This window comes from Elgaria multicarinata, chromosome 16 (genome assembly GCF_023053635.1).
Source record: "Elgaria multicarinata webbii isolate HBS135686 ecotype San Diego chromosome 16, rElgMul1.1.pri, whole genome shotgun sequence".
NCBI classification, from domain to species: Eukaryota; Metazoa; Chordata; class Lepidosauria; order Squamata; family Anguidae; genus Elgaria; species Elgaria multicarinata.
The window spans coordinates 31,303,419-31,327,937 of record NC_086186.1 but is presented as its reverse complement, the minus strand read 5'-3'; the positions used below and the strand labels follow the sequence as shown (position 1 = coordinate 31,327,937).

General features: G+C 49.2%; 1 protein-coding gene across 1 annotated transcript in view; it reads left to right on the top strand.

Annotated features, from left to right (window-relative positions):
* MAP1A (microtubule associated protein 1A) overlaps positions 1–24,154 on the top strand; it is a 39,584-nt gene extending 15,430 nt beyond the window's left edge. The window contains exons 3-7 of the mRNA XM_063142811.1: positions 10,233–10,315; positions 10,835–10,975; positions 11,708–19,913; positions 22,957–23,189; positions 23,745–24,154. Coding sequence (XP_062998881.1) covers positions 10,233–10,315; positions 10,835–10,975; positions 11,708–19,913; positions 22,957–23,189; positions 23,745–23,900 — 8,819 coding nt within the window. The 3' untranslated portion in view covers positions 23,901–24,154. The remainder of the gene's footprint in view (positions 1–10,232; positions 10,316–10,834; positions 10,976–11,707; positions 19,914–22,956; positions 23,190–23,744) is intronic.
* Positions 24,155–24,519: the final 365 nt, after the last annotated feature.

Genomic DNA, 24,519 nt, shown 5'->3' with positions numbered 1-24,519 from the left:
TTGCCCAGGCTTCTTGCAAGAACTACTACCCTACAATGGTTCTCTCAAAGCTGTATATGTATGTACACAACCCCTTCTTCACCCTTTATAAATTGCACTGCACTCCAATCAACTTCACCCACACACACCCTGCCCTTGCATCTCCCTAAAAAAAAACCCTCCCAGCATGCCAGGAGACTGGATAGAAAAAATGGGCTACACTGCAAGGTTGTCATACACTCCCATCCCAACTAAAATGGGCATAACCATGGAAGGCTAGTGATTAGCTTTATTTGTATTCATAGAGTATTTTTTTAAAAAATGTTTACAAACTCAGAGAAAAACGTTTAACATGATCTGAGTTATAAAGATCAGGAACTTTGTTACCTTTTCTTTTTGGGTAGACAAGCTATTGCCCAAGGACAGCTGCTCTAAATTCCTGGATTTCTTAATTGGTTTTATGGTTTAGCAATCACTTCCCTCAAAATGGCTTAAAAATGAAAAAGTGGGCGTGTCAATAATTGCTATGACTTCATACATCGACTAAAAACATTGAATGCTCCAATCACAGGAACAAGCCAGTTTCTCCCAAAACAAATGGGCAGAATAGTGGTTGACAAAAATCAAAAGGCCAGACACCAAATCCAAAAAGGATTCAAAAAGAGAAACTAGTTCTCAAGAATGCCAACATGACTTGAAATAGGCACAGGCCCTCTAAAAACAGGTTAAAGCTGCTTACAGAGATGGCAACTGCATTTCTTGCACCATGAGGAAAACTACATGTGAATGAAGAGCCTTTTTCCATCTCTTTAGCCTATTTTTAGAATTTGGATGTAGAAGATTGTCGTTTGAGCAGGAACCTGTTTTTCCAAGTTGGGTTGCAATAAATTTTAATTGCACTTTGGGGAAACTAGCTTCTCTTTTTCCATTCTTTCAGAATAGTAGCTGAACATTTTGCCTCATCTATTTGTTTCTAAAAGGTCTAGAGGCTTTCTTTATGAGAAAGAAATGAAATGAAATCTGGGAGTTGGGCCTTATAGCTGGGGGGGGCGGGGCGCGAGGGGGGCGGGTACCCGCCTTGCTGTATCTCCAGATCCCATCGCTGCAGGCAGAAGGTGAGCAAGGCAGGCAGGGCCGCAAAGCCAAACAAACGCCAGGCTAAGCCTGCCTGGCTCCGTCCAAAGGCTCCGCGTGTCTCCTGCTGCCGTCGCCTCCGCTATTGCAGCCCTGTTCCCTCACCCAAATCTTCTGAGCAGCAGCACATGCTCACTACGCGCATTGCTGCCCTGCAAGGGCTGTGGTGGCGGCGGCGCTGGCGAGGCTCCGAACCGCCCCACTCCCGCCAGCAGCGGATCGACCGGGGCTCTGCGGACTGCAGGCAGGATCCCGTCTCCTGGCTTCTCCTCCGCCTCGCAGCCAAGTCTCCTTGGGCGACGGGCTGCATGGCGGCCTAGGGTGCCGACCGACCAACAGCAGTGGACTTGCTCCCATTCCCTCGCCGCTCTCCCGGGTCCAGCCTTCCGAGGGAAGAGGGACCGCGTAGGCGGGCGAGGCAGGGCCTCCCAGAGAGCCTCCGCGCTGCCCTTCCGGAAGCTCGGTCCTCTCGACGGGCCCTGCGCAGCTGCGCTCCAGTGGTCGCAGCTCGCGAGGGGTTAAGGCTGCCCGGGCTCCTCCTCCTGCTGCTGCTGCTGCTCCGCCGCCCCTCTTGCGCTGACAGCAGCTGCCTGGTGCAGCAGCGCAGGCCCGGCCGGCATCGTCGGTGCGTCCATCCGAGGACGGCGGAGGGAGGCGCGCGGCGGACCGGCCCCCCGTATGGTACGTGCGCCGCGGTGGCGGCGGGGATCGGGGCTTCAGGGTGACCGGCAGCCGCGGGGCTTTGGGGGCTTCGGCTGCTGGCAAGCGGGGAAGGGAGCCTGGCGGAGCCCGAGCCCCACGCAGCCACCCTCAGGGAGCCAGGTGGGCCCCACTGGGGGCGGCGGATTCGGCTGCCCGGCCGCCGGCCTCCGACGCCCTCGGACTTGACGCAGGCCTCAACGTGGAGGGGCGCTTGGCGAGCGGCATCCTCGGTCGCTCCCTCCAGCGTGGCCCGGCTGGATGCGCGCTGGCCGGGGAAGGGGCTCCGAGGTCGCGAGGCGCCCCAGGGGGAAAGCGAGGGACCGCCGAGCTACCTGGACGCCCCCAGCCGACCGGACAAAGACGGGGAAGGGGCTCGGCCAACGCCCGGTCCCGGGAAGGGGGAGCGGCGCTTGCTGCGCGCGCACGCCAGGCGCGCACACTGCGGCAAATTTTGCAGCTGCGCCCGGGGGTGGGGGTGGGAGCGGGGGCAGAGGCTGGCCCGGCTGGCGGCCCCTCCTCGCGCCCTGGGAGACGGAGGGGCGCCTTGCCGGGCGCCAGAGCTCCGGCCAGGAGTGTCTCGCTGCGCCCCGGCGCCGCCCTAGGAGACGCGATGCTCGTGCTTGGGGCTGCTTCGGCCGCGGTGGCTCTCCGGGGCCCTGGTGGCCCGGCAGATGCGCCGCCAGCGCCTTCGAAAGGGGCAGCCTGCCTAGGGCGCCTCGGCGTCGGTCAGGGCAGCGTCGGAACGCCTGCGTCATGGGGGCTGCTGGCCCAGCCGGCGTTCTCCAGGAAGGCGCCCCCGCAGCGCTTGAGCATCCTTCCTTTCTGAGCTAGCCGCCCTTGCTAGGTTGGCCCCGCGAAGGAAGGAGGGCCGTGAAGCCGCCTGCCGGTGAACGGGTTTTCTAGCTGCGTGAAGCCCAGGATCTGGACCTACGAAAACATCTGCCCAAGCACAAACCAATGGGGCTTAGAGGCGCTTTGCTTCGGCTGGGTTGTACCCTAAGTAAGGCATTAAAGTTTCACAAACTACGTTTTATCAGAAAGAGTGGAAAGACAGCCAGGTTTCGGGGTGCAGGACAAAGCTGCCAGCCCTGGCACATGGCTAGCCATTGCGAAGTCTTCCGTGCTGAAGGAGAAAATCCATTTACTTGCCAGACAGTTTGAGGAAACCAGGATCTCTGTGACATCGGTGGGCAAGAAGGTTGAGCACTTTCTCTCCAGACACATAGGCAAGGATGCTCTGCAGTTCCTTTTGAGGCCAAGGACTCAGATTGCCAAGGGTATTTGGCCCCCACAGTCACAAGGTAGCCAGGCCAGACCCTGCTTAGAAGGCTTCTCTTAGCTAGCCTACGGTGCAGATTCTGACATGGACTGTGTTGCTCCTGGATGCAAACAATTTTGCCTTCATAAAGATATGCTCCGTGGAATAATGAGGGAGAGATTATTGCATTATTTTGTTTTATTGGCTACCTTGAACATTTGTATTGAAAGTGTGATAGAAATGCTTCTCATAATAATAAATTACCAGAACTGGTTTTCTTTAAATCAAGAATAATTTGTTTTTCTCAGGGCCTGCTGAAGTAACTTAAGAAATTATGATTATAAGAATTGCCCTGCTAGAGCAGCTCCCTTATGGTTACTATATTTCAGGCTGTTGAGTAAGGTCATGGAAGTGTACACAGTGGTGCATGGGAGTGGAGAGCGGCCAGGGATGTTTTTCGCCTTCATAATACTGGAAACATGGGAATTTGCTACCCCAAGATGTGGTGATGGCAATGTACTCTGCAATGTATCCAGATCCAGATCTTATGGTACAAGGATTAAAAAACAGGCTGTTGTCCAGTTTGGCCCTGTAGACCATGGCCTAATAGTGCCATGGCCATTTCACTGCTCATCTTGAATTCCAGACCATTCAAGATCTAAATGTATATCCTACATGACACCTGAGGTGACTAGTAACAAGTAGCATACAATACAACATAAAGCAATCCTATATAAACCAAGCAGGTAAAAACAGATCAGTAAACCATCCAATTGAAAACTACAGCAGCAGCAGCTAACACAGATCATCTTGTGAGGCCAAGAGCCTGTCTAAATAAAAAGGTCTTTAACTGGCATTGGAAGAGCAGTGGGTGGGAGCGAAGCACAGCAGGGGTAGAATCCTCTCTGGAGTCCTGCCCAATGTGCTTTGGACATTGGCAGGACATAGACAAAGTCCCCTCCTAAAGACCTTAAAACCCAGGGAGGTTTGTATGGGGTAAAGTGGTCCAGCTCCAAGACATTTAGCTCTTTCTAGGTGATAACCAGCAGTAGGGTTGTGTCCAGAAACAGACTAGTAGTCAGTGAAGCTGTTGTAACAAGGGAGCCATGTGCCTCCTTTACATGGCTTTAGTCAATTGTTTGACTGCAGCATTTTGACCCAGTGAGGTGCCCAAACACTGTTCAGGGCCAGCCCCATGAAGACTGATTGTAGAAATCCAAGCAAGGTGTAACTAAGGCATGTGTCAGCTGATTAAATCTGACAAATTCAGGAACAGGGGCCTCAGCTGTGCAAAGACACTCCTGGCCACTGCCAAATCTGTCTTCATGGGGGATTTCCTTCAGCTTGGGTTCTTCTGTGACCTGGTTGTGATGTGGTCAATGCGGGGGTGCCCCTCCCATTCACTCCTTTTCCTAGCCCGTTCCTGTTGAGAGCTGAGATTATGTGCTTCCTTATTGTTGCATTACTTCTCTGATGTTGTATTATTTAGCTTCTCTGAGGTTTGGAGTAAAAATGGTTAGGAAGCTATAACTCCAAGACAGTTTGCTGGAATGAGGCAAAATTTCAGTGGTGGGCTGCTCTCATAGGGAGCCTTCAGATCCTGCTCAGGATACTTTGGGATTTTTCCTTGTTCATGGAAAAGTGGCCATTTCTTTCCGCAGTTACTTCTGTTCCTTTTTCTTTTTTCTTTGTACATTTTCATACTTCTGAATATGCACATTTTCAGAGTTGTAAACAGGGAGTTTTTAATCATTTCTTTGCAATTGCACAACTGTACATTTGTGCTGAATCGAAGGCGCAATCTGCCACAGGATCAGGATGAGGGGCAGCTGCCACTGCGAGCAGGGAGAAGAGGCAGAAAAGGAGAAAGGGGTTGGAGCGCGAATTCCCTGACCGGGGCTTATTTGCACTGCTGAGGTGCTCTCTCTCTCTCTCTCATGGGGAGCAAGTCTTTCAAGAAATTACTGCTTCTAGTGTCTTAGTTACTTTCTGTTCAACATAAAGCCAGGTTTTGGGCAGTGGAGTGTCCATTGCCATTTAACACAGACCGACCAAAGCCAATTTCCAGTACTGCGGATAATACCACCCCATGCTTTCCTTCTGTGGTCATGAAGATGGCCCTCTGAGCAATTATTAGGCTCAAGGCTGAATCCAGAAGGACAATGAAACTGCAAACCTGAGGAGTTTTCTAGAGGAGTACAACTCCATCCCTGATCAGCTGTTCTACTGTCCAGAAGCACTTCTACCTTGTCTGAGTTTCAATTGGGCAGCTAGCAGCCCGTCTCTTACCAATGCCAGCTTAGATGGTAAAGTTGCGTGAGATCTGCATTCTGGTGGTACCAAACCCCACAACCCTGGACGCCCTCTTCCACTGGTTAATGAAAAAAATTAAAAACACTGAACCCAATATTTATTTATTTCAATGCTGCCCTCTAAGCCAACACACTCTGGGTGGTTCACAAAGATACAACATGATAAAACGTAATATAAAACCTTTGAAAGTGTAAAATAGAATAAAATAGAGATGGTCTCCCTCCACTATTAGAATTGTTCAAACACAAGGAAATAATAGTTGAAGGGAAATGGAAGTTGAGACAAAAGCATGAAGTTGCCCAAAAGGGAGAGCAGGGCTGGAGCTGTTTCATTAACACAAACTTTCTCTAGGCCCAGCAGGCCACAAACACTTTGTCTGATTTGATTGCTGGATTTCTAGGGTGGAAGAGGCTTTTCCTCTCACCTCTAGTTCTCTGTAGCCCATCATGATGGGAGTATAGCAGGTCAAACCATACTGAAAAAGAATCAACACAGCTTCTGCAAAGGTAAGTCTTGTCTTACTAACCTTTTAGAGTTTTTTGAGAGTGTCAATAAACATGTAGATGGGATGATCTGGTGGACATTGTTTACTTGGCCTTCCAAAAGGCTTTTCACAAAGTCGCTCACCAAAGACTCCTTAGCAAACCTAGCAGTCAGGGAATAAGAGAGGTCCTCTTATGGATCAGTAACTGGTTAAAGAACAGAAGACTGAGAGAAGGAATAAATAGTATATTCTCCTAAAGGAGGGAAGTTAGTAGTGGGGTCCCACAGGGATCGGTATTGGGACCAATGTTTTTCAACTTGTTAAAAAATGGTCTGGAATTAGGAGTGAGCAGCGAAGTGGCCAAGTTTGCTGATGACACCAAATTATTTAAGGTGGTTAAAACTCAAAGGGATTGTGAGGAGCTCCAAAAGGATCTCTCCAAGCTAGGAGAGTGGTAATCAATTAAGCAAGTGTAAAGTGATGGAACGCTTGTGGCGGAAAGCTTGATGAAAATGTCAACCCAGTGTGTGGCAACTGAAAAGAAGGCCAACTCCATGTTAGGCAGCATTAGCAAAGGAACTGAGAATAATACTGCCAGTATTGTACTGCCTTTGTAAAAATCTATGATGTGTGACCACACTTGGAATACTGTGTACAATTCTGGTGGCCACACCTAAAAAAAGATACTGTAGAGCTGGAAAAAGTGTAGAAAAATAAAAGTAAAATGATCAAGGGTCTGGAGCATCTCTCTTAAACAGCCAGGACTGTTTAGCATGGAGAAAAAAAGGCTGAGACATGATAGTGCTGTACAAAATTATGGATGGTGTGGAGAATGTGGCTAGGGAGACATTTTTCTCCCTCTCTCATAATATTAGAACCCATTGGGGTCCTCCCATGAAGCTGATTGGTGGGAGATTCAGGATAGATAAAAGGAAGTACTTCATAGTTTTTCCTAAACTATGGAATTCACTCCCACAAGATATAGAGATCGCCACCAATTTGGATGGCTTTAGAAGGGGGATGGATACATTCCTGGAGGAGAAGGCTATCAGTGGCTACTAGCCCAGATGGTTGTGTGCTATCTCCAGTATTCGAGGCAGTAAGTCTGTGTGCACCAGTTGCTGGGGAACATGGGTGGCAGGGTGCTGTTGCACCATGTCCTACTTGTTCATCCCTGGCTGATGGCTGGTTGGCCACTGTGTGAACAGAGTGCTGGACTAGATGGACCCTTGGTCTGATCCAGCATCAGGGCTCTTCTTATGTTCTCCTGGGGACAGATTCACATTATTCAAGAAGTCAGTGTTCTGTCCTGTTGAATGGGTGAAAAGCAGCTGTCTGTCACTGCAGAGCAGCATCCAGGCAGCCCCCAAAATGGTATGCAAGAGTCTAGAACAGATTATGCCTTTGTGCTTTGTCTGGTCTTACTGAAGCCCTTGAAAACGGAGAGATGGACAGAGTTGCTCCATTTAGCTCCAGTGGCTGTGTTTTCTCGAAGGCTGAGGGCTCAACTGTAGCTGAGCTCCTTTTCATTGAATCATAGAATTGTTTAGTTGGAAGGGACTACAAGGATCACCTAGTCCAACCCTTTGCAATGTGCAGGAAAACCAGTTTAACCATCCTCTTCTTAAAAACCTCCAAAGATGTAGAACCCACAACTTCCATAGGCAGACTGTTCCACTATTGTACAGACCTTACTGTCAGGAATTTTTTCCTTATATGTAATTGTTGTTGTTTATTCGTTCAGTCACTTCCGACTCTTCGTGACTTTATGGACCAGCCCACGCCAGAGCTACCCCTAGCTCTCCCAAAGTCAAGTCTGTCACCTCCAGAATATCATCCATCCATCTTGCCCTTGGTCGGCCCCTCTTCCTTTTGCCTTCCACTTTCCCTAGCATCAGCCTCTTCTCCAGGGTATCCTGTCTTCTCATTATGTGGCCAAAGTAGGTAGCTGTAATTTATACCCTTTATTTCAGCTCCTAATTTCTGTGGCCATGGAAAATAGTTCTCGACCATTTTCCCTGTGGCACCCTTTTATGTACCTGAACACAGCTAACATGACTCTCCTCAGACTCCTTTTCTCCAGACTGAACATCCCAAGTTCCCTCAACCTGTCCTCATAGGGCCTGTCCTCAAGTCCTTGTATTGTCTTTATTGCCCTCCTTTGAGCCTGTCAGTGTCATTCTGGAAATTTGTTGCCCAGAATCGTACACAATACTCCAGGTGTGGCCTCATTAGTGCCGTGTCTTTGATACAATACTTCTTCCAATGCAGCCCAGTTCTCTCCTGGTCTCTCCCTTGTCCAAATAACCTGAACTGCCCAGGAAAATTCTGCCTTATTACAATCTAGCAATTGAGTTAACTGTAGGATGAAATGAGTCTTGGAGCATTGCACAGTCTTTTCTGCCCCCACATTATTTGCGCGATTTATTCCTTTGAGAGCACATTACATAGTCCAGACTGCCATGATTTCCAACATCTTAATTTGGTACTCAGTGTTCCAATTTCTGAAATAATATATGATGTACATTGGGATAACAGTACTTGGAAGGGGGTATTTAACCCTCCCCCCTGCTAGTTTCCTCTTAAAGAAGACTCAGTATCCTAAGCGATAGTGCCCATTTGCCCTAGCAATGGTGGCCTTGATACACTTCTCAATGCCATTCCACTGGGCCCTCCTTTCCTAACTCTGTTTTTGAATGCACACATTTGCCTATTCAGTAGTCTTTGGCCTTATCTAGACCTAAGGATTATCCCAGGCAAATGGAGGGGTCGTCCCTGCCTGCTCCCAGGATCCCTGTGTATCATTTGGATGCACAGGGATGATCCTGGGAAGTTCTTGGGATATAGGCCTGGTCTAGCCATGGCCTTTGTTGAACAGATGAAAGCTCATGCACCATAACAGAGAGATTAGCTGTAACAGTGCCCCAAAATAAATTTCACAATAGTATATGAAAGAAGCTAGACTATGAATAAAGTGGCAGTTATGGGAACTCTGGGGAAAAGTACTTGAATTGTTGATTTTAAAGGAAGCAAAAGCTGAGTGTAGCCATACATGTACTCTGGATTTTAGGAAAGCTGATTTTAATAAACTCAGAACTAAGATAAGTAAGGTCCCATGGCAAAAAAAGAAAGAAAAAAGTGCCCCTAATGAGAAAAGGAGTCCAGGATGGGTGGGAGTTTTTTAAAGAGGAAATTTTAAAGGCACAATTACAACAAGGAAAAAAGATAGAAGGCAACAGAAGTAACCAATGTGGCTCCACAAAAGCTTGGAAGACGGGTGAAGTGCCAGACGATTGAAGGAGGGCCAATGTCCCTATCTTCAAAAAGGCAAAAAGAAGGCACCTGGGAACTTTAGACCAGTTATCTGACATCAATTCCTGGGAATTTTTTGGAGCAGATTATAACGAAGTCAATCTGTAAGCACCTTGAAAACAATACAATCTGATCTCATTCTTTGATCAGGTAACCTCCCTTGTGGGCTGTGGGAATGGTGTGGACATAATATATCTTGACTTCAGCAAATCTTTTGACAATGTACCACGTGACATTCTGATCAGCAAACTAGTTAAACTTGGCTAGATGGAACAACTATTAGGTGGATCCACAGCTGGCTACAAAATTGGACTCAAAAGTGCTTATCAAATGTACTTTCTCAAACTGGGGGGTAGGTAACGAGCAGGGCTCAGTCCTGGACCCAGTGCTCTTCAACATTTTTATTAATGATTTGGACGAGGTGGTGCAAGGAATGCTTAACAACAACAACAATTTTATTGCAGTCAATAGACCATTCCAGCAAAAGTTGAGTATTATTGCAGTTGAGTATTGCATCTAGTATTGCAAGATCCACACAGTTTTTGACTTGATCAGAAAACAGCCAAGTACATCTGCTCATCAGCAGTACTGGAGAAAGATTTGAGATCCAGGATATTAAGCAGAAAGTTTCAGGTCTTGGGTGACAGCATTATATTCTCAGGGACCTTTTGGCATTGAAGCCACAAACATTCCATACCAAGGAAACCTACAATCAGTACCAAGGAAGTCCAGTACAAACCACACATCCATGTGAAAATGCCGTTGCATACTCTAGCCTACACTTACTGTTTGAGGCTGTCCACAAAGTACTATGAGGACAGCTTAGGAGGAGGAGATGTACACCAGACAAGGGCAGCCATACTGGGCTGCAGCTCTCCAGGTGACTTCCTGGGGAGAAGAGGCTGGGCAAAATTCTGGCTGAGCTTCGTCACTCTGCTGTCTCTTCCATCGTCCTCTGGGTAGCCACATTGCCCTGGTTCTGAAGACAATTGATTTGTCATTCAGCGACATTGGGTGCTGCTTGAATGAAACCTTTCTATGTCTCTCCAGGTCAGAGGACCCTTCGTCACCAGAGCGAGGACCTGGATACAGTCATTCTAGTAAATCCAGATGAGCGGAGTGCTGTGTCAGAGGTAAAGCCTATAGATTGAGGCCAGTGGAGTTGGGTTTTGTGGGTCAGAGTTTCTGCCTGCTTCCTGCCCTTTGAGTAGCCCAGCAACAAAGCCATTGGGAAAAATATTCAGGAAAGGTGGTATGTAAATGCCTTAAATAAAGCCACTCCTAACAACTGCTGTGTTGAGCAGTGGCATCCAGGCACTGACTTCTAGAGGTCAAGCTGCCATCTTGCACTTTTCCTAGGCCTGTGGCTTTTCTCAGTAGCAGTGTGTAGCTTCTCCTGGCCAAGCAGGTGGGCGTGTGGAAATTTTAGTTCATTGCCATGTCTCATAGCCTTCTCTGGCTTAGCCTGCTTGCTCCCATGCTGGAGACTGGGGCATGGCAGGGATATCACTGAGCTTTCACTACATTCCCAAACACAAGTGCATCTCAATGGTTCCATCTCTCCAGACTCACACAGAAAGTCTAGCTTCACCAAAGTGGGAACAGCTAGAACTTTCAGGTCAGGAGCTGAAAACCTTCTCTGATGTGAACAGGTCCGTTCCTTGGTATGTGACCCTTCTGCCTGCAAGCTGCTGGTCCTGTGTGGGCAGAGCTCTGACCAAGAAGGAGATTTGATCCTGCAGACTGGGATCTTCACCTTCCAGAAATTTGCAGAAATATTTGCAGACCCAGAGGTAAGCTTCATGGGTAGGTAACCTGGGATTTGTGTCCCCAGTGATCAGACTGGTTTTGGAGGCCATCCACTGGTTCATCCTTTTTTGTCCAAGCTTGTGTTTGGTTTTGTGACTTACCTTGGGAAAATCTTTGCCTGCACTTTCTCCAACACCTAGCAGTTTCAGATGCTTAGTTTAGGGCTATCTTAAATGAGGATTGTGGCTAATGTCACAAATCTTCAGACATTCAGGACATGTCTACCATCATCAGAACTTTGCTAGCCAGGCATTCCAGTGATCTTGGGATTCTTTAGTGGTTCCTGGCTGCTTGCAGGCTTGGGGCACACCCCATTTCTTTCGGGACTCCTTTAAGATTACCAGTATGAATATTATCAGAACATGGTTATTTGTACATCTAATGGACATTTCTGTCCACAAAATAGGGCCCAGGCCACCTAAGTAAAATAACTGGATACATAGATTGACTGCAAAAACAACAGAGAGTCTTGTGGCCACAGGATTATTTTTGCAAAAACTTTCATAGAATGGAGGCTCTTCATCAGACGAAAGCCTACCATTATAGTTTTTTGTAGTCAATTGATGTACTGCCACAACAAACTAACACCGCTATCCCTCCAAAATAGACTGACTGGTATGATTCTGGTTCTAAATAGCAGTCTGTGTAGATTTTATCAATGTTTTGTCAGAGAGATCTCATGGTGTGTGACCCTGACCTGCTCTTGGCTCCTGCAGGTTGCCCAGCTGCTCAGCAACACTGACCCAGCTTCCAAGGCCTCCCTCACAGTGTCGTGCTTGGGAGAGGGAGATTGGGGCAACCTTGGACACCCTCGATTCCAGGATCTTCTCAATCTGAGAGTGAACCCTGATCCAATCCTGCCAGAGATGGATGGGGTCTCTGAATTTGTCGAGTATGTCTCTGAGACAGTGGATGTTCCATCACCCTTTGATCTCCTGGAGCCTCCAACCTCTGGGGGCTTTCTAAAACTTTCAAAGCCTTGCTGCTACATATTCCCAGGAGGGAGGGGAGATTCAGCTCTCTTTGCTGTCAATGGATTCAGCATCCTGGTGGACGGTGGCTCTGAGAGGAAATCCTGTTTCTGGAAACTGGTTCGACACCTGGACAGGATTGACTCAATTCTCCTGACCCACATTGGGGCTGACAACCTTCCAGGCATTAATGGACTCCTACAAAGGAAGATTGCAGAGCAGGATGAAGAACAGTCACAAGGCTCCACCAATTACAGTGACTGGATGAAGAATCTCATCTCCCCTGAGCTTGGGGTTGTTTTCTTCAACGTTCCTGAGAAGCTCAAAATGCCAGAATCCTCCATGAAGGTCAAAAGAAGCATCGAGGAGGCAAGTCTAACACTGCAGTACCTCAGCAGGCTAGGCATAAAGCCAGAGCCCCTCTACAGAGTTGTCAGCAACACCATTGAGCCAATCACATTGTTCCACAAAATGGGTGTCGGCAAGTTGGACATGTACATCTTGAACCCAGTCAGAGAGAGCAAGGAGATGCAATTTCTCATGCAGAAATGGGCTGGGAACAGCAAAGCCAAGACAGGCATTATCCTAGCCAACGGGAAAGAAGGGGAGATTTCTGTCCCCTATTTGACATCCATCACAGCCTTGGTAGTCTGGCTCCCAGCAAGTCCAACAGAAAAAATAGTACGAGTTTTGTTTCCAGGAAATGCTCCACAAAATAAGATTTTGGAAGGTCTTGAGAAGCTCAAGCATCTGGATTTTCTGAAGTATCCTGTAGCTACGCAGAAGGAGCTATGCTCTGGCATGCCCTTGCCTGCATTGAAGCAGAGCAAGATTAAACAAAGGACAGATAGCAAAGAGAGTCTCAAGTCTTCCTCCAAGCCACCTGCAGCAAAGGTAGCTGCTGAGGAAACAAAAGTTGAGACAGTAAAAGAGGCTAAAACCGAGAAAAGGGTAAAAGAGCCCTCTGAAAAAAACCCAGAGAAGCCTATTAAAGTGGAAAAAATAAAAATGGACTCAAGTGATGCCCTCAAAGCTGAGAAAAGGAAACTTGCCAAAGACAAAGTTGGCAAGAAACACCTCAAGGAGAAAGTTTCCAAGCTGGAGGAGAAAAGGGACAAGGAAAAGAAAGATATTAAAAAAGAGAGGAAAGAATTCAAGAAAGATGATGGGAAGAAAGAAGAGAGGAAAAGGGAAGCCAAACCAGAGCTGAAAAAAATAACTAAACCAGATTTGAAGCCTTTCACACCTGAAGTAAGGAAGACCTTATACAAGGCAAAGGCTCCTGGTAGAATCAAAATGGAAAAAAATCGCAGCAAAGTGGAGAAGGATATCCTTGCAGAACAGAAGTCATTGCCTGTGCCAATGAAACCTTGCCAGCCCAAAGAGCCAGCAGACCTGGTTGAACAGCGGCTTGTTCTGTCATCACCAGAGGACCTTACCAAGGACTTTGAGGAGCTGAAGTCTGAACAGCAGGTAAGGCTTCAGGATGTGCCTGCTTTGGTTGAGAGAGAAATTGTCTCCAAGCAGTCTGAGGAGCCGTGTTCTTGTGACGTGGCTGCTTGGAAGGATGGGCTGAGATCAGAAGGAACAGGTAGCCCAATGCCTCCTTCCCTAGCTGTGCCAGAGGAGGAAACAACAACACCCAGAACTGGAGCAGAGGAAGCAGGGAAAGCATTTGGAAGTTCAGATGAGAGAGCACCCATAGAAGAACCTCTTGAAATAGGAGTACATGATGAGAATGTTGGAAAGACAGTAACAGAATTTTCTGGGAAAGATGCAGGAGAGGAGAGAGATCAGATGCTGGCATCCAGTGACTCCCCAAGCCAGATGCACCAAGAGGAAGAAGAAAATATTGTTTCTGACATGAAGTGCATGGACTCAAGAGAAGGTAGACAAAATGCAAGGAGAGAAGATGTGATAGAAAAGGCAGAACTGGAAGGGAAGGAAGAACTCTATGCAAAGGCAAAAGACGAAGAAACAGAGAGGAAAGATTTCTCTATGTTCCAACAGCCAGAAGGCCCACCTTTGCCCTCTGAAGAACAAAGAAGGGCGCCAAAGGAAGAATGGGCAAATCGAAATAAAGTCCCTGGAAAGCTAGCAATGATGAAGGAGGAGGAGGAATCCTGCCTAGGCAGCATACCTGTCCCACCAGGAGAACACGTCTCCTATATCCAGGATGAAACTATCCCTGGCTACTCAGAGACAGAACAGACAATCTCTGATGAGGAGATACATGATGAACAGGATGAGAGGATGCCACATCTCAAGGCAGACATGGGCTCCTATGATGCTGCTGTGCCCGGGCAGAGAGTCTCCTTTGAAGCCATTCAGGGTTTGGCAGCTGCTGAAGCTGGCAAAGGATTTGCTGGCCATGAACCTGAAATCCTCGCCTATCCGACAAACATCGTGGCTGCCCCCTTGGCAGAAGAGGAGCATATATCGTCAGCAACATCGATCACGGAGTGTGACAAGCTCTCCTCCTTCGCCACTTCTGTTGCAGAAGACCAGTCTGTTGCATCGATAACAGCTCCACAGACAGAGGAGACTGGCAAAAGCTCCTTACTGCTGGATACAGTGAACAGCATACCTTCCTCTCGAACTGAGGCTACCCAGGGCCTGGACTACATGCCTTCTGCTGGCACTATATCTCCCACATCTTCACTAGAGGAGGACAAGGGCTTTAAGTCTCCACCTCCAGAAGACTTCCATACACAAACTGAAAATGAGAGAAAAACTGAGCCCTGTCAAACTGGCTTGCAGCAGCAGGAAGAGGAAGAGGAAGAGGAAGAAGAAGAAGAAGAAGAAGAGGAAGAAGAAGAAGAAGAAGAAACCCCAAATATTGAGAAGCCTTGGAGAGCCCAAGGGCAATATGATGCTCCAGTGTTTTCTCAACAAAGTCCCTTGGGAGGTGGTTTAACTGAAATAACCATGGAAGGGGTGCAGGAAGACATGTTGCTTCTGGATCAAGGAGAGGCACAGTTGCTACACGGAGATGCAGGCTCTGGTGAGGCTGAGGAACGGTGCATGAGTCCTGATGATAGCACTGTCAAGATGGCATCTCCCACCCAATCAGGCCCCACCAGTGCAGGGCACACACCTTTCCACCAATCTCCTGTAGAGGAAAAATCAGACTCTGTGGAGACAAAGCTGTTTGAAAAGGTAGCAGAGGCTCCTGCAAGGTGGGAAGAAGGAGAACACATCAGCAGAGCTTTGGAAGGTGAGGTACCTTCAATGGAAAAAGAGGCCTATGCTCTCCTTCAGGATAAGCCTGACCCAGGAAGCACTTCCCTCCTGGTGTCAGAGGCTTTATTACCCCAAAGTGGGAGCTGGAGTCTGCCTCTTGAGAAAGAGGAGCTAGTAATAAGCTTCTATCACAAGCAAGAAACCCTTGACATTTCTGATCTGTATCCTCCCACCAATGACATACTTACAGAGCCCAAAGAGGACTCTCCACCTAAGAGAGCCAACTCTTTCGAGGATGCCTCCCACAAAGGTGTAAAATGCTTTGGAGGTAAGCTGTTTTCTCCTGCAGAAATACCTCCTCCTAAAGGGTGGGAGGAACTTTCAGACAGACCTGAAGATGAGAAATCTTTGAAAAATATTTCACCAGAGGAAGCAAAATTGTTTACTTTTATTGAAGAAATCCCTGGAAAGGCAACATCTTCAGATGATTCCACCCAAGAAATATCTCCAGAAGATGGGAACACTCTGCATTTCACAGAATGCGGTTTAGATCAAGAGAAGTCTCCTCCTGTTGCTATTTCTCTGGAAGACAAAAAAACTTATGTGAGCCTTAGGGAAGAAACCCCTTCACACTTGTTCACAGAAGAGATTTCTCAAATAGATGCTAAATACCTATTTACAAAAGACTTCTGTCCTGAAACTAGGCACCAAACTTCCTTAGAACAGATCCCAGCTAATGGTGAAAAAGCAGAAGCTTTTGTCAAAGAGGATTCCCCCAGTTCCCTTTCATTCTCTGAGAAAAGTCCATTTAAAGTCAACCAAGCAACCTTAATAATGTCTTCTGCAGATCTCTCTCTAGAAAATGCCATGTCGTTTTCCTTAACTGATAAAAAGGGTATCAAGGAATCACCTCCAAGTCCTTCCTCCACAGAAAGGTCTCCAGAGGTGAAGTCCTCCAGCTTCATCGAAATGACTCCAATTCCAGACAGGGAGCCCTTGGCAATCTCCTCTGGAGAAATTATGGGGCCATGTCAATTCCTGGAGAAGAGCCAAGATACAGAAGATGAACAGTCCCCAGAAATGGAAGATATTTATCTAAAAGATACAAACTATGAGAAGAAAGTATGGTTTCCAGAGGAAATTAAGGAAGTGTCATCTGAAGAACAACGACAGAAGTATGATAAAGAAAGGGGGGAATGCACATTTTTGGATGATGAGTTTGAGAGAGATGGAAAGAAGCCTCCACTTTCTGCAACTGAAGAGGGAGAAATTCCCCACCCCTTGGAGTATGAAGGCATCTTGGGACCAGCAGAGAAGAATATTTTGGAAGAAGCTTCCACTCAGAAGCAAGGCGCATTTCCCAGGAGTGGCTTTCCACTGGTAGGAGACAAGACTGTGGCTCCACAGGTGAAAGAGAGATCATCAGCCCAAGCAAATGCTAAGCAAAGTGTGCTGGATCCAAAGGAATCTGAAGTGCTTGGCCTTGTCATCTCCCCCTCTCCAGAGCCTGAGAGTGAGCCAAAATCTAGCCTCGGATGGGATCCACACCAGGCCACGATGCCCATTGCCATGGAAAGAAGAGAAGAGGCTCTGTGCACCGCTGATGAGAAAGTTGCCACAAAGCTGTGTTCTGACTCTGTGGGCGGAGCAATGGGCCCCTCTTCAATGTCTCCTGCTTCAGAGGAGACACAAGTAACATCCTTGCTAGAGCAGGGAAAGTCTTCTGCAGTGGACCAAAGCATGGCTAAATTCACACCAGGAATTGCAGAGAAAAGATTGGATGCTGCAAAGAAAGGACAGGGGGACCCCAAAGAGAGACGAGACAGAAAGCAAGAAGCTGGGGGAAAGAGTCACTCTTACAGTCACTTCGATGACAGCCACGAGCAGGAAATGATGAGCACAACTTCTCTGAGCCCAGCTGCACTGTCAGGGGAGAACAGGCCATCCCCTCCAGGGCAAGATCTCAGAGGAAGCAGAGACTTTGCAACCCCTTCACAGTCACAGAGCACAATCTCCTTTGGCCTAACAGAGTGTCATCCCCAGTGTAGCATGATGGGCTCCTCCCATCATTTTGAGTTATGTGAATCAAAAGAGGATGTTGGTGGGCAGGGGCAACAGAAGGAAGAGAGAGAACCAACCCCCTATCCTCATGAGAAGACTTTCCAGTATGCAGATGTCTATGGGGATGTTGTGACGGCTGGTGTTAGCCAGTCTGGAAAGGATGCAGTGGTCAAGACAGGGAAAGCACCAAGGTCTCAGAAAGAATCCCTTTACCCTATCTCTTCCAAGGAAGAAGAGTCATGCCTGTACACTCCTGCTGAGAAAGAACTTTCATCTCCTGCCTCCCCAAAGGATAAGGCAGAGCCCTCCTTTGAGTATGCAGAAGTTCATGAGCAATGTCATTCCCAAGCAGAGAAGCACAGTGACCCATGTGGCTTGACACTCAAGGACACACAACTAGAGAACATAACAAGCTCATCACTTCTCCCTCCAGAACTTCTGATGAGCCCTCAGCCTGTATCCTCTCTGGGAGACACAGGTTTTACCTGTCCCACTGATGTCATCGACATGTTTCACCAGGAAGAAGCAGCTGTCTACATGGAAGATGTACATTCTTCAAATGCAAATATCAGCCAGGAGCAGAGATATCTTTCTCCAAAGCACTCCCACCCCAAGGACATTTATTATGAGAGAGTTGAAAAAGGAGAAGAGAGTGCCAGCGACTCAGAGTTGGAGAAGGGTGCCAAAGAGAAGTCAGAAAAAGAGTCCAAGTGTCCGGGGCTCTCCCCAGCTCAGAAGCCAGCTAGTGAGATGGAAAAGGGTCCCTATGCAGACATTCCAGGACTGGAGAAGGAGTGTGTGTCTGCTCCATGGCAAGAAGCCTGCGGAGCATTGTTGGGGGAGGAAAACCAGGCAGAGAGAATAGCCCTGAAGGCGGAAGATATAGTTGCCTATGGCAGCCTTATAGATTCAGGCAGACAAGGATGGACCCCAGTCCTGACTCCCCATGTGCCTGTGGATGCTACAGCAAGCCTGCACTCCAAGGACGAGGAAAAGGACGAGGAAGCCTCCCTTGGGAAAGTGGCTAGTGAAGATGGCTCCAAAGGCTTCTGCCTCACTATGGCTGCTAAAGAGAAGGAGCCTCCAAAGGGCACCACACTTCTGGCTAAAGGGCTAGATTGTTCTTCCTCTGGCTTTGAACTCTCTTCCCTAGAAAAGCATGAGCCGTCCATCCTGTTCAGGCATGAAGCCCATTTTTCATCCCAATTATGGGACAGATCTCTCACACCAAACATACCTGATCCTGGATCCTCAGAAAAGAGCAAGGGGGATGAATATTTGGAGGTGTCAAAAGAGGATTCGTCTTTCACATACACCTCACTACCAGATCTGAATGAAAAGGGGAGCTGTGGGGCCTCCCAGGAGGAGAAGCCATGCAGAGTGTCACCACTGAGCCTTTCTGAGGAAATGTCCCCAAAGGCTTCCCTCCTGACGATGCAGATGGCAGCTGCCATCACAGAGCTAGATATGCAGAGCACACCAGGGACATCCCGGTTGCTTCTAGAAGATCCTGCAAAGGTGTTTTTAGGTGAATGGGGAGGGGTTGCCTCAACCATCACAGATGACAACAGCCCCCTGCCCTCACTGGGGCCTCCGTCATTGGACGCCAGCTGCACCATGAGCTGCCCAGCACAACAGCTACCAAGCCCCGGAGAAGGGCCAGAAAAGGCTTTCCTTGCAGACATCATGGCAGCTTCCCCCCACTGTCAGCAGCAGGCAGTTGCCACTGCCAATGGCCCCACAGAGGTGAACACCAGTCCTCGGGCATTCTGTGATGTGCCACAAGCAAGGAGGAGGAGGACAGTGGAAGAGGATTGTGAAAGGCAAAGCCGTCCCTCTTGCCTCCTGACCCCTGACCCCTTCTTCCCAGACACTCAGAAGGGCAGCCAAGCCGAGGATCATGGTGATGCCTCCCATGAGTTGGACCCATGTTTGGGAGCCACCTCAGAATATGGGCAGAAGTTTTCATGTGAGTATAATCAGAGGAAGGGAGAATTATCCCCATCATTCATCAACCCAAGTCCTCACGATTCATCGGAAGAAGACAGTGAGTTTTCACAGGCTGAAGAACATCCTTCAGTGAAGGGGAGGGCCCATTCCATTCCTGGTGGTGACAGACAAGCCAGTACTATGGTGGAAGAAACTCCTCCCACCTCTGGAAGTGACTCTGGAACCTCCCAGTCTGACTCGGATGTTCCTCCAGAAACAGAGGACTGCCCCTCCATCACAGCCGATGCAGCCATGGACTCAGATGAAGATGCAGATTTCCTCCCAGTCGACAAAGCTGCAGGCAGCTCACATCACAGTAGCAGCAGCAGCACCAGATCTGGCCATGACCCCCAGCCCATTTTCCAGGTGGACCCACAGCCTCACCCTCCACACCCAGATGTCTGTATGATGGACCCCGAGATGCTACTAAATGAACAGAACATGAACAGACCTGATAAGATATCCAAGAAGGATCTGAAGGAGAAAAACAAAGGAGTGAGGAAGTCACTGGGCAAGCCCAAGCCCTCTTCCCCTGCCCGGAAGCCAGAAAAATGGTCACCTGGCCCCTTGAAGCAACCATCTGACAGGTCTCCAAAACCAGCATTGGCAAAGAGAGAGAAACTGCTGAAGCCCCACATGGAAGAGAAAGATGAGGGCTACCGAAGCAGCCACACCAACCTTGGCAAGAACCTCATTAATGGCATCAAAACAAGTTCAGGTAAGACCACACAGATGCATTGCCTTGGCGGTGGGCTGGCAGGGATGCAGGGGTTTTCGCTCTCCAGAGCCTTGAGTATTTTGGGCTTCACACTGGAAGCTTCACTTCCATCTCTTTGTCTCATCTCTGCAGTAAGGAATGACAGGGCACGAAGATAATTCTTCCTGAGCCTGTCCTTGGTTATTTTGGAAGCATTAGTGAATCTGTGGAAACCAGTTCCTCATGGTTCTGGACAACAAAGCCATGATGCTGATAGTCATAGCCAAAGGCCTAGATCCTGTAAACCAGGGATAGGCAACGTGCTGCCCCTGGGCGCTGATGTGCACCCAGGTGGCATTCTTGGTGTTTGCCAAGGTGCCCTACCCTTCCCACCTTTAAAAAAAAATTCACACATTTTCTTACCAGCAGCTCAGATTGCTGGAAAATAGGTTTCTCTTGGTACTGAAAGCTGTGGGTCCAAAGAGTTACTTAGTGTGTTGGCACTTAGACTCCACCTCTGCCTTGCACTCAGTCACTCCATCCACATTGTGCCCCTGAGTTGCCCTCTTTTCACCTCTCCCAACATTGGAGGTCTGCTGCCTGGGTGGCGAGGGATGCAGATCGTTCTGACAGGGCTGGGAGGGGGGCGCTGAGGTCCGATCCCCTCCTCCAACCTTGGACAAAAGGCCTACATTTGTGTGGGGGTGGGGGGCTGACAGATCTCAGTCAGGAGAGCCCTACCACCACCTCGGACCAGGCCTTGTCTCTCATGCTTACCTGACATATACCTTTGGATGGCAACACGAGCTTAAATGCTGGGGCTGGCTGGCTAGATAGACACAGGTATAATCTGGTCCTAGAGATAGAAGACCAAACTTGCATTTTGAATTGGGCCTGTAAGAAAGTAGTTAGCCAGTATAACTGTTGAACCATTGGAGCTACATGTTCGGACCAAACTAAAGTCTGGCTGTTGCATTTTGGAAGATTTTGAAGCCTCCAAGCAGTCATATAAAGTCCAGGGGCTAATTCCTTTCCCCCTTGACCCCCACGGGGGCTGCCCTCTTCCTCCATATTGGCAGCTGAAGAGAGGGCTGATCTGCGGCTGTTGCCAGTGATGAATTCCAGCAGCGTTGCAGCTTGTTTTCCATTAATTCAACGCGAAATTAGCCCCCCCTTGACCACCTCCCTGCCATATTTCTGCATCAAACGTTGCCCACGCCTGACATAAAGGGAGCTGCCATAGTCAAGCCTGGAGGTGACAAGTCTGTCTTCTCCAGCAAAAGCTGCAGCTGGCGAATTGGCCAAGACTGTCACAGGGCCTTCTGGTCACTGGTGCCACCTGGGCAGCCCAGGAAAGTGACCAATTCAGGAGCCCCGCCCCACCCTCCAGGCAGACTGCTCTTTCAGGGGGAAGGGCAATCCCATTTGGAACAGCCTGAACTCCCTCATCTAGCTCTGACTTCTCATTAAGTTTAGGCTTGTTAGCCCCTAGCCATCCCTTCACTGCCACCAGACTCTGGACCGACTTCCTGAAATGTGGGCGATGTGAGGCCGAGTGTCTCTGCATAGTGATGACCCCTCAGCCAAAAACTCCAGATGACCTTTCTCATCCATTTCAAAAACATGAGAGACCAGGCAGCACAAGCTGTCTCCCAGAACCTCCTTTGGAGATCTTCTTGATAGGAACAGATCCACTGGAGAGCAGTGCCACGTACACCTACAGTGCCACCCCAATGATTCAGAAGGATGCCATGCCACACCCTGTGGCCACTGGGGCATCTGCACACAGGACCTTCAAGGAATCCTCTGCATTACCTGCAAAGGATAGTATTTCTTGGTCCCATTCCGCCTGTCTTGTGCTTTAAAAAAAGTCAGCAGGAGCTTTGAAGTCCTTGTGGAAAGACCACCCTGCCCTTTTAGGCTGCACCCAGGCTCCCCACCTATCTTGACCTGCAGAGAGAAATGGCCTCTGACCTTCCTCCCTATGAAAAAGGATACTCCCCCTCCCCCCCCCCCCACTGGCTTCACTTTCCTCCTTGGCCTTGAGAGTAGAGAAGGTGATTAGGAATAGAGGAAGCTGAATCAGACCCTTGGTCCATCTAGGCTAGGATTGTCACCACTGGCCAGCACCAATGGCTCTCCAGGGTTTGAGGCAGGTGTTTTTCCATCCATACCTGGAAACACGCCCCGGGGGGGGGGGCTTTTCTGCATGCAAGCAGGGGTTCCACCACCAAACCACAGCACACACACCCGTTCCCTGAGCTGCTGTAAACCTGGCTGTGAGCTAGAGTGAGCAGAACTTGTCTCAGCAGCTGGAGGCCAGACAGTGATCCTTTCTTTGCTGGGGCAGGCCCTACATCAGCCGTCCCTAACCTGGTGACAGCCAGATGTTTTGGACTACAACGTCTACATGACCATGCTGGCTGGGGCTGATGGCCCAAAACGTCTGGAGGGCATTTTTTGCCTGCCCCTGCAATGGAGGTGGGATCAGTGGTTCTCCATTGCCTCTCTTCTCTCCCCGCTCAGCAGCAACGCCTCTTAGCTCACCTGGAAGGACATGCACTTTTAAAAGACAACCAAAATCGAAGAATTCCGCCTGGAGCTCTGAAGAGCCCCAGAGGCCCTGCTGCTGCTGTCCAAAAGGCCCAACTGCTACCCCTTTCTCTCCTGCCCCCTGTTATGGATGAAGTTGAGCCTGTCTCCCAAGAGCAGGAGGGGCTAGTCCAATGAAAGAGACCTATACAAAAATGGGATAAGCATATGGGGAAGATCTTTTCAGTCTGCTTTCTCTTGTCTTTCCACAAGGTCAGAATCTCTCAGACCCTTTAATTGCTCAATTTTAAGGGAAGTAGCTGAAAGGCCAGTTCTGGGATACAAAGGAATGTTTAAAACGGGCCAGTTGTGAGTAAATCTGGTGGTGACAGGGGCATTAAACTGGAAGCGGATGGCATCACAGCCCCCTTTGGTTGCCACCCATTGGTCTGTCCTCCAGGAAGCAAGAGGAAGCTTGTCTGTTGTGAAATGCTTTGTTTGAAGTCGACAACCTCCAATTTCTCTCCCCAAGTTTCCAGTAATCCAAAAAGCACTTCCTCTGTGCCCTGCGGACTGCCTGTCTATGTGGACCTGGCTTACATCCCCAACCATTGCAGTGGGAAGAACACGGACCAGGAGTTCTTCAGGAGAATCCGAGCTTCATACTATGTTGTGAGCGGAAATGACCCTAGCAGTGGGGAGCCCAGCCGCGTTGTCCTGGATGCTCTGTTGGAGGGAAAGTCCCAGTGGGGGGAGAACTTGCAGGTAAGTGCCAGGCTGGCTTCCTTTGGGTGCGTGGGTGGGAGGACTCCACAAGAAGCTATGCAGATCTGCTAAAAACCCAGTTTCTGAGGAGAGGATATCCTCTCCACAAAGAACACAAATTGAGCTATGGCTTATCGTCACAGTTGTGAAAAATGCCTGTCCGCCCACCCGCTCTTCCCTAGGCTAGTGCCTGAACTCCTGCCTTGATCACACACCAATGCATTTTCATAGGGCCAAGCCCACCCACACCCTGGAATAATTCTGCGCTCTGGCCAAACCAACAAGCAACATGACCTCTAGGCCACAAACCCTGCTAAAGGAGGCAGCAGGTCAAGAGGGCCTGCAGCTGCTGTTGCCACAGGCCGCTCCAATCAGCTCCACCCTCCAGCCACACACAGAACATGTGTCAAGCCCCTCGCTCCCTCCCTGCCTGCCTTCTCCCCTGCTGCTTTTGCCAAGCAGATGGTGCTCCGTTGGCAAGTGGAAATTGCGTGGAGAACAGGCCAGGACAACCATGAAGCCCACAGCTTCCCCATGCTTCTTGTGTCTCCCCAGGTAACTTTGATCCCAACGCATGACACAGAGGTGACACGTGAATGGTATCAACAGACGCATGAGAAGCAGCAGGAGCTGAGCATCATGGTCTTGGCTAGCAGCAGCACAGTGGTGATGCAGGATGAGTCCTTCCCTGCATGCAAGATTGAGTTTTGAGGCCCCAGCTACAGTGAGCGCTTGTTCATCCTCCTCCTCCACTCACCACCGCAGCACTTGGAGATCCATCCACTCCCAGCTCAGTTCTTCCTTTCCTGAATGTGGTCTGAACTCACAGGCAATGCTCTGTCTGGATGTGCTTCTTGTTTGCCAGGATGCCCAGGACTTGTCCAGCATGCCTGGATGTGTGCAGAGTGGAGGCTGCTTCACTTTCCCGGGTTTGTTTTGCTGCCTCTGTCAGTGCTGTAGAGTAATTCAGCTGCCTCCATTCTGCCTGGGCGTGCGTGTGTCCACGCTCCTTCCCTCCCCATGCCCTGGCTGACAGCTGTGGCTCAGTGTCCCCACAGAACTTTTGTCAGACTGAGCCCGTGGGGGCAGCAGCACAAGAAACAAAATAGAAGTAGGACCCAGAATGTGCTGAGAGAAGCCCATCCTCCAGCTCTCCAGGCATGAAGTGAGCGCGGAGCGCTCAGGGAGGGGAGCCTTGGATGCCACACACAACGGGGGTGACGGGCCCAGCCCTGGCAGCTTTAGCCAGCCTTCCGCAGAAGCCGTGCTGAAGAGGATTCTTGCCTGCTGCTCCAAGGAGGGCAGCCATCTATGGCAATTGCTGCATCTG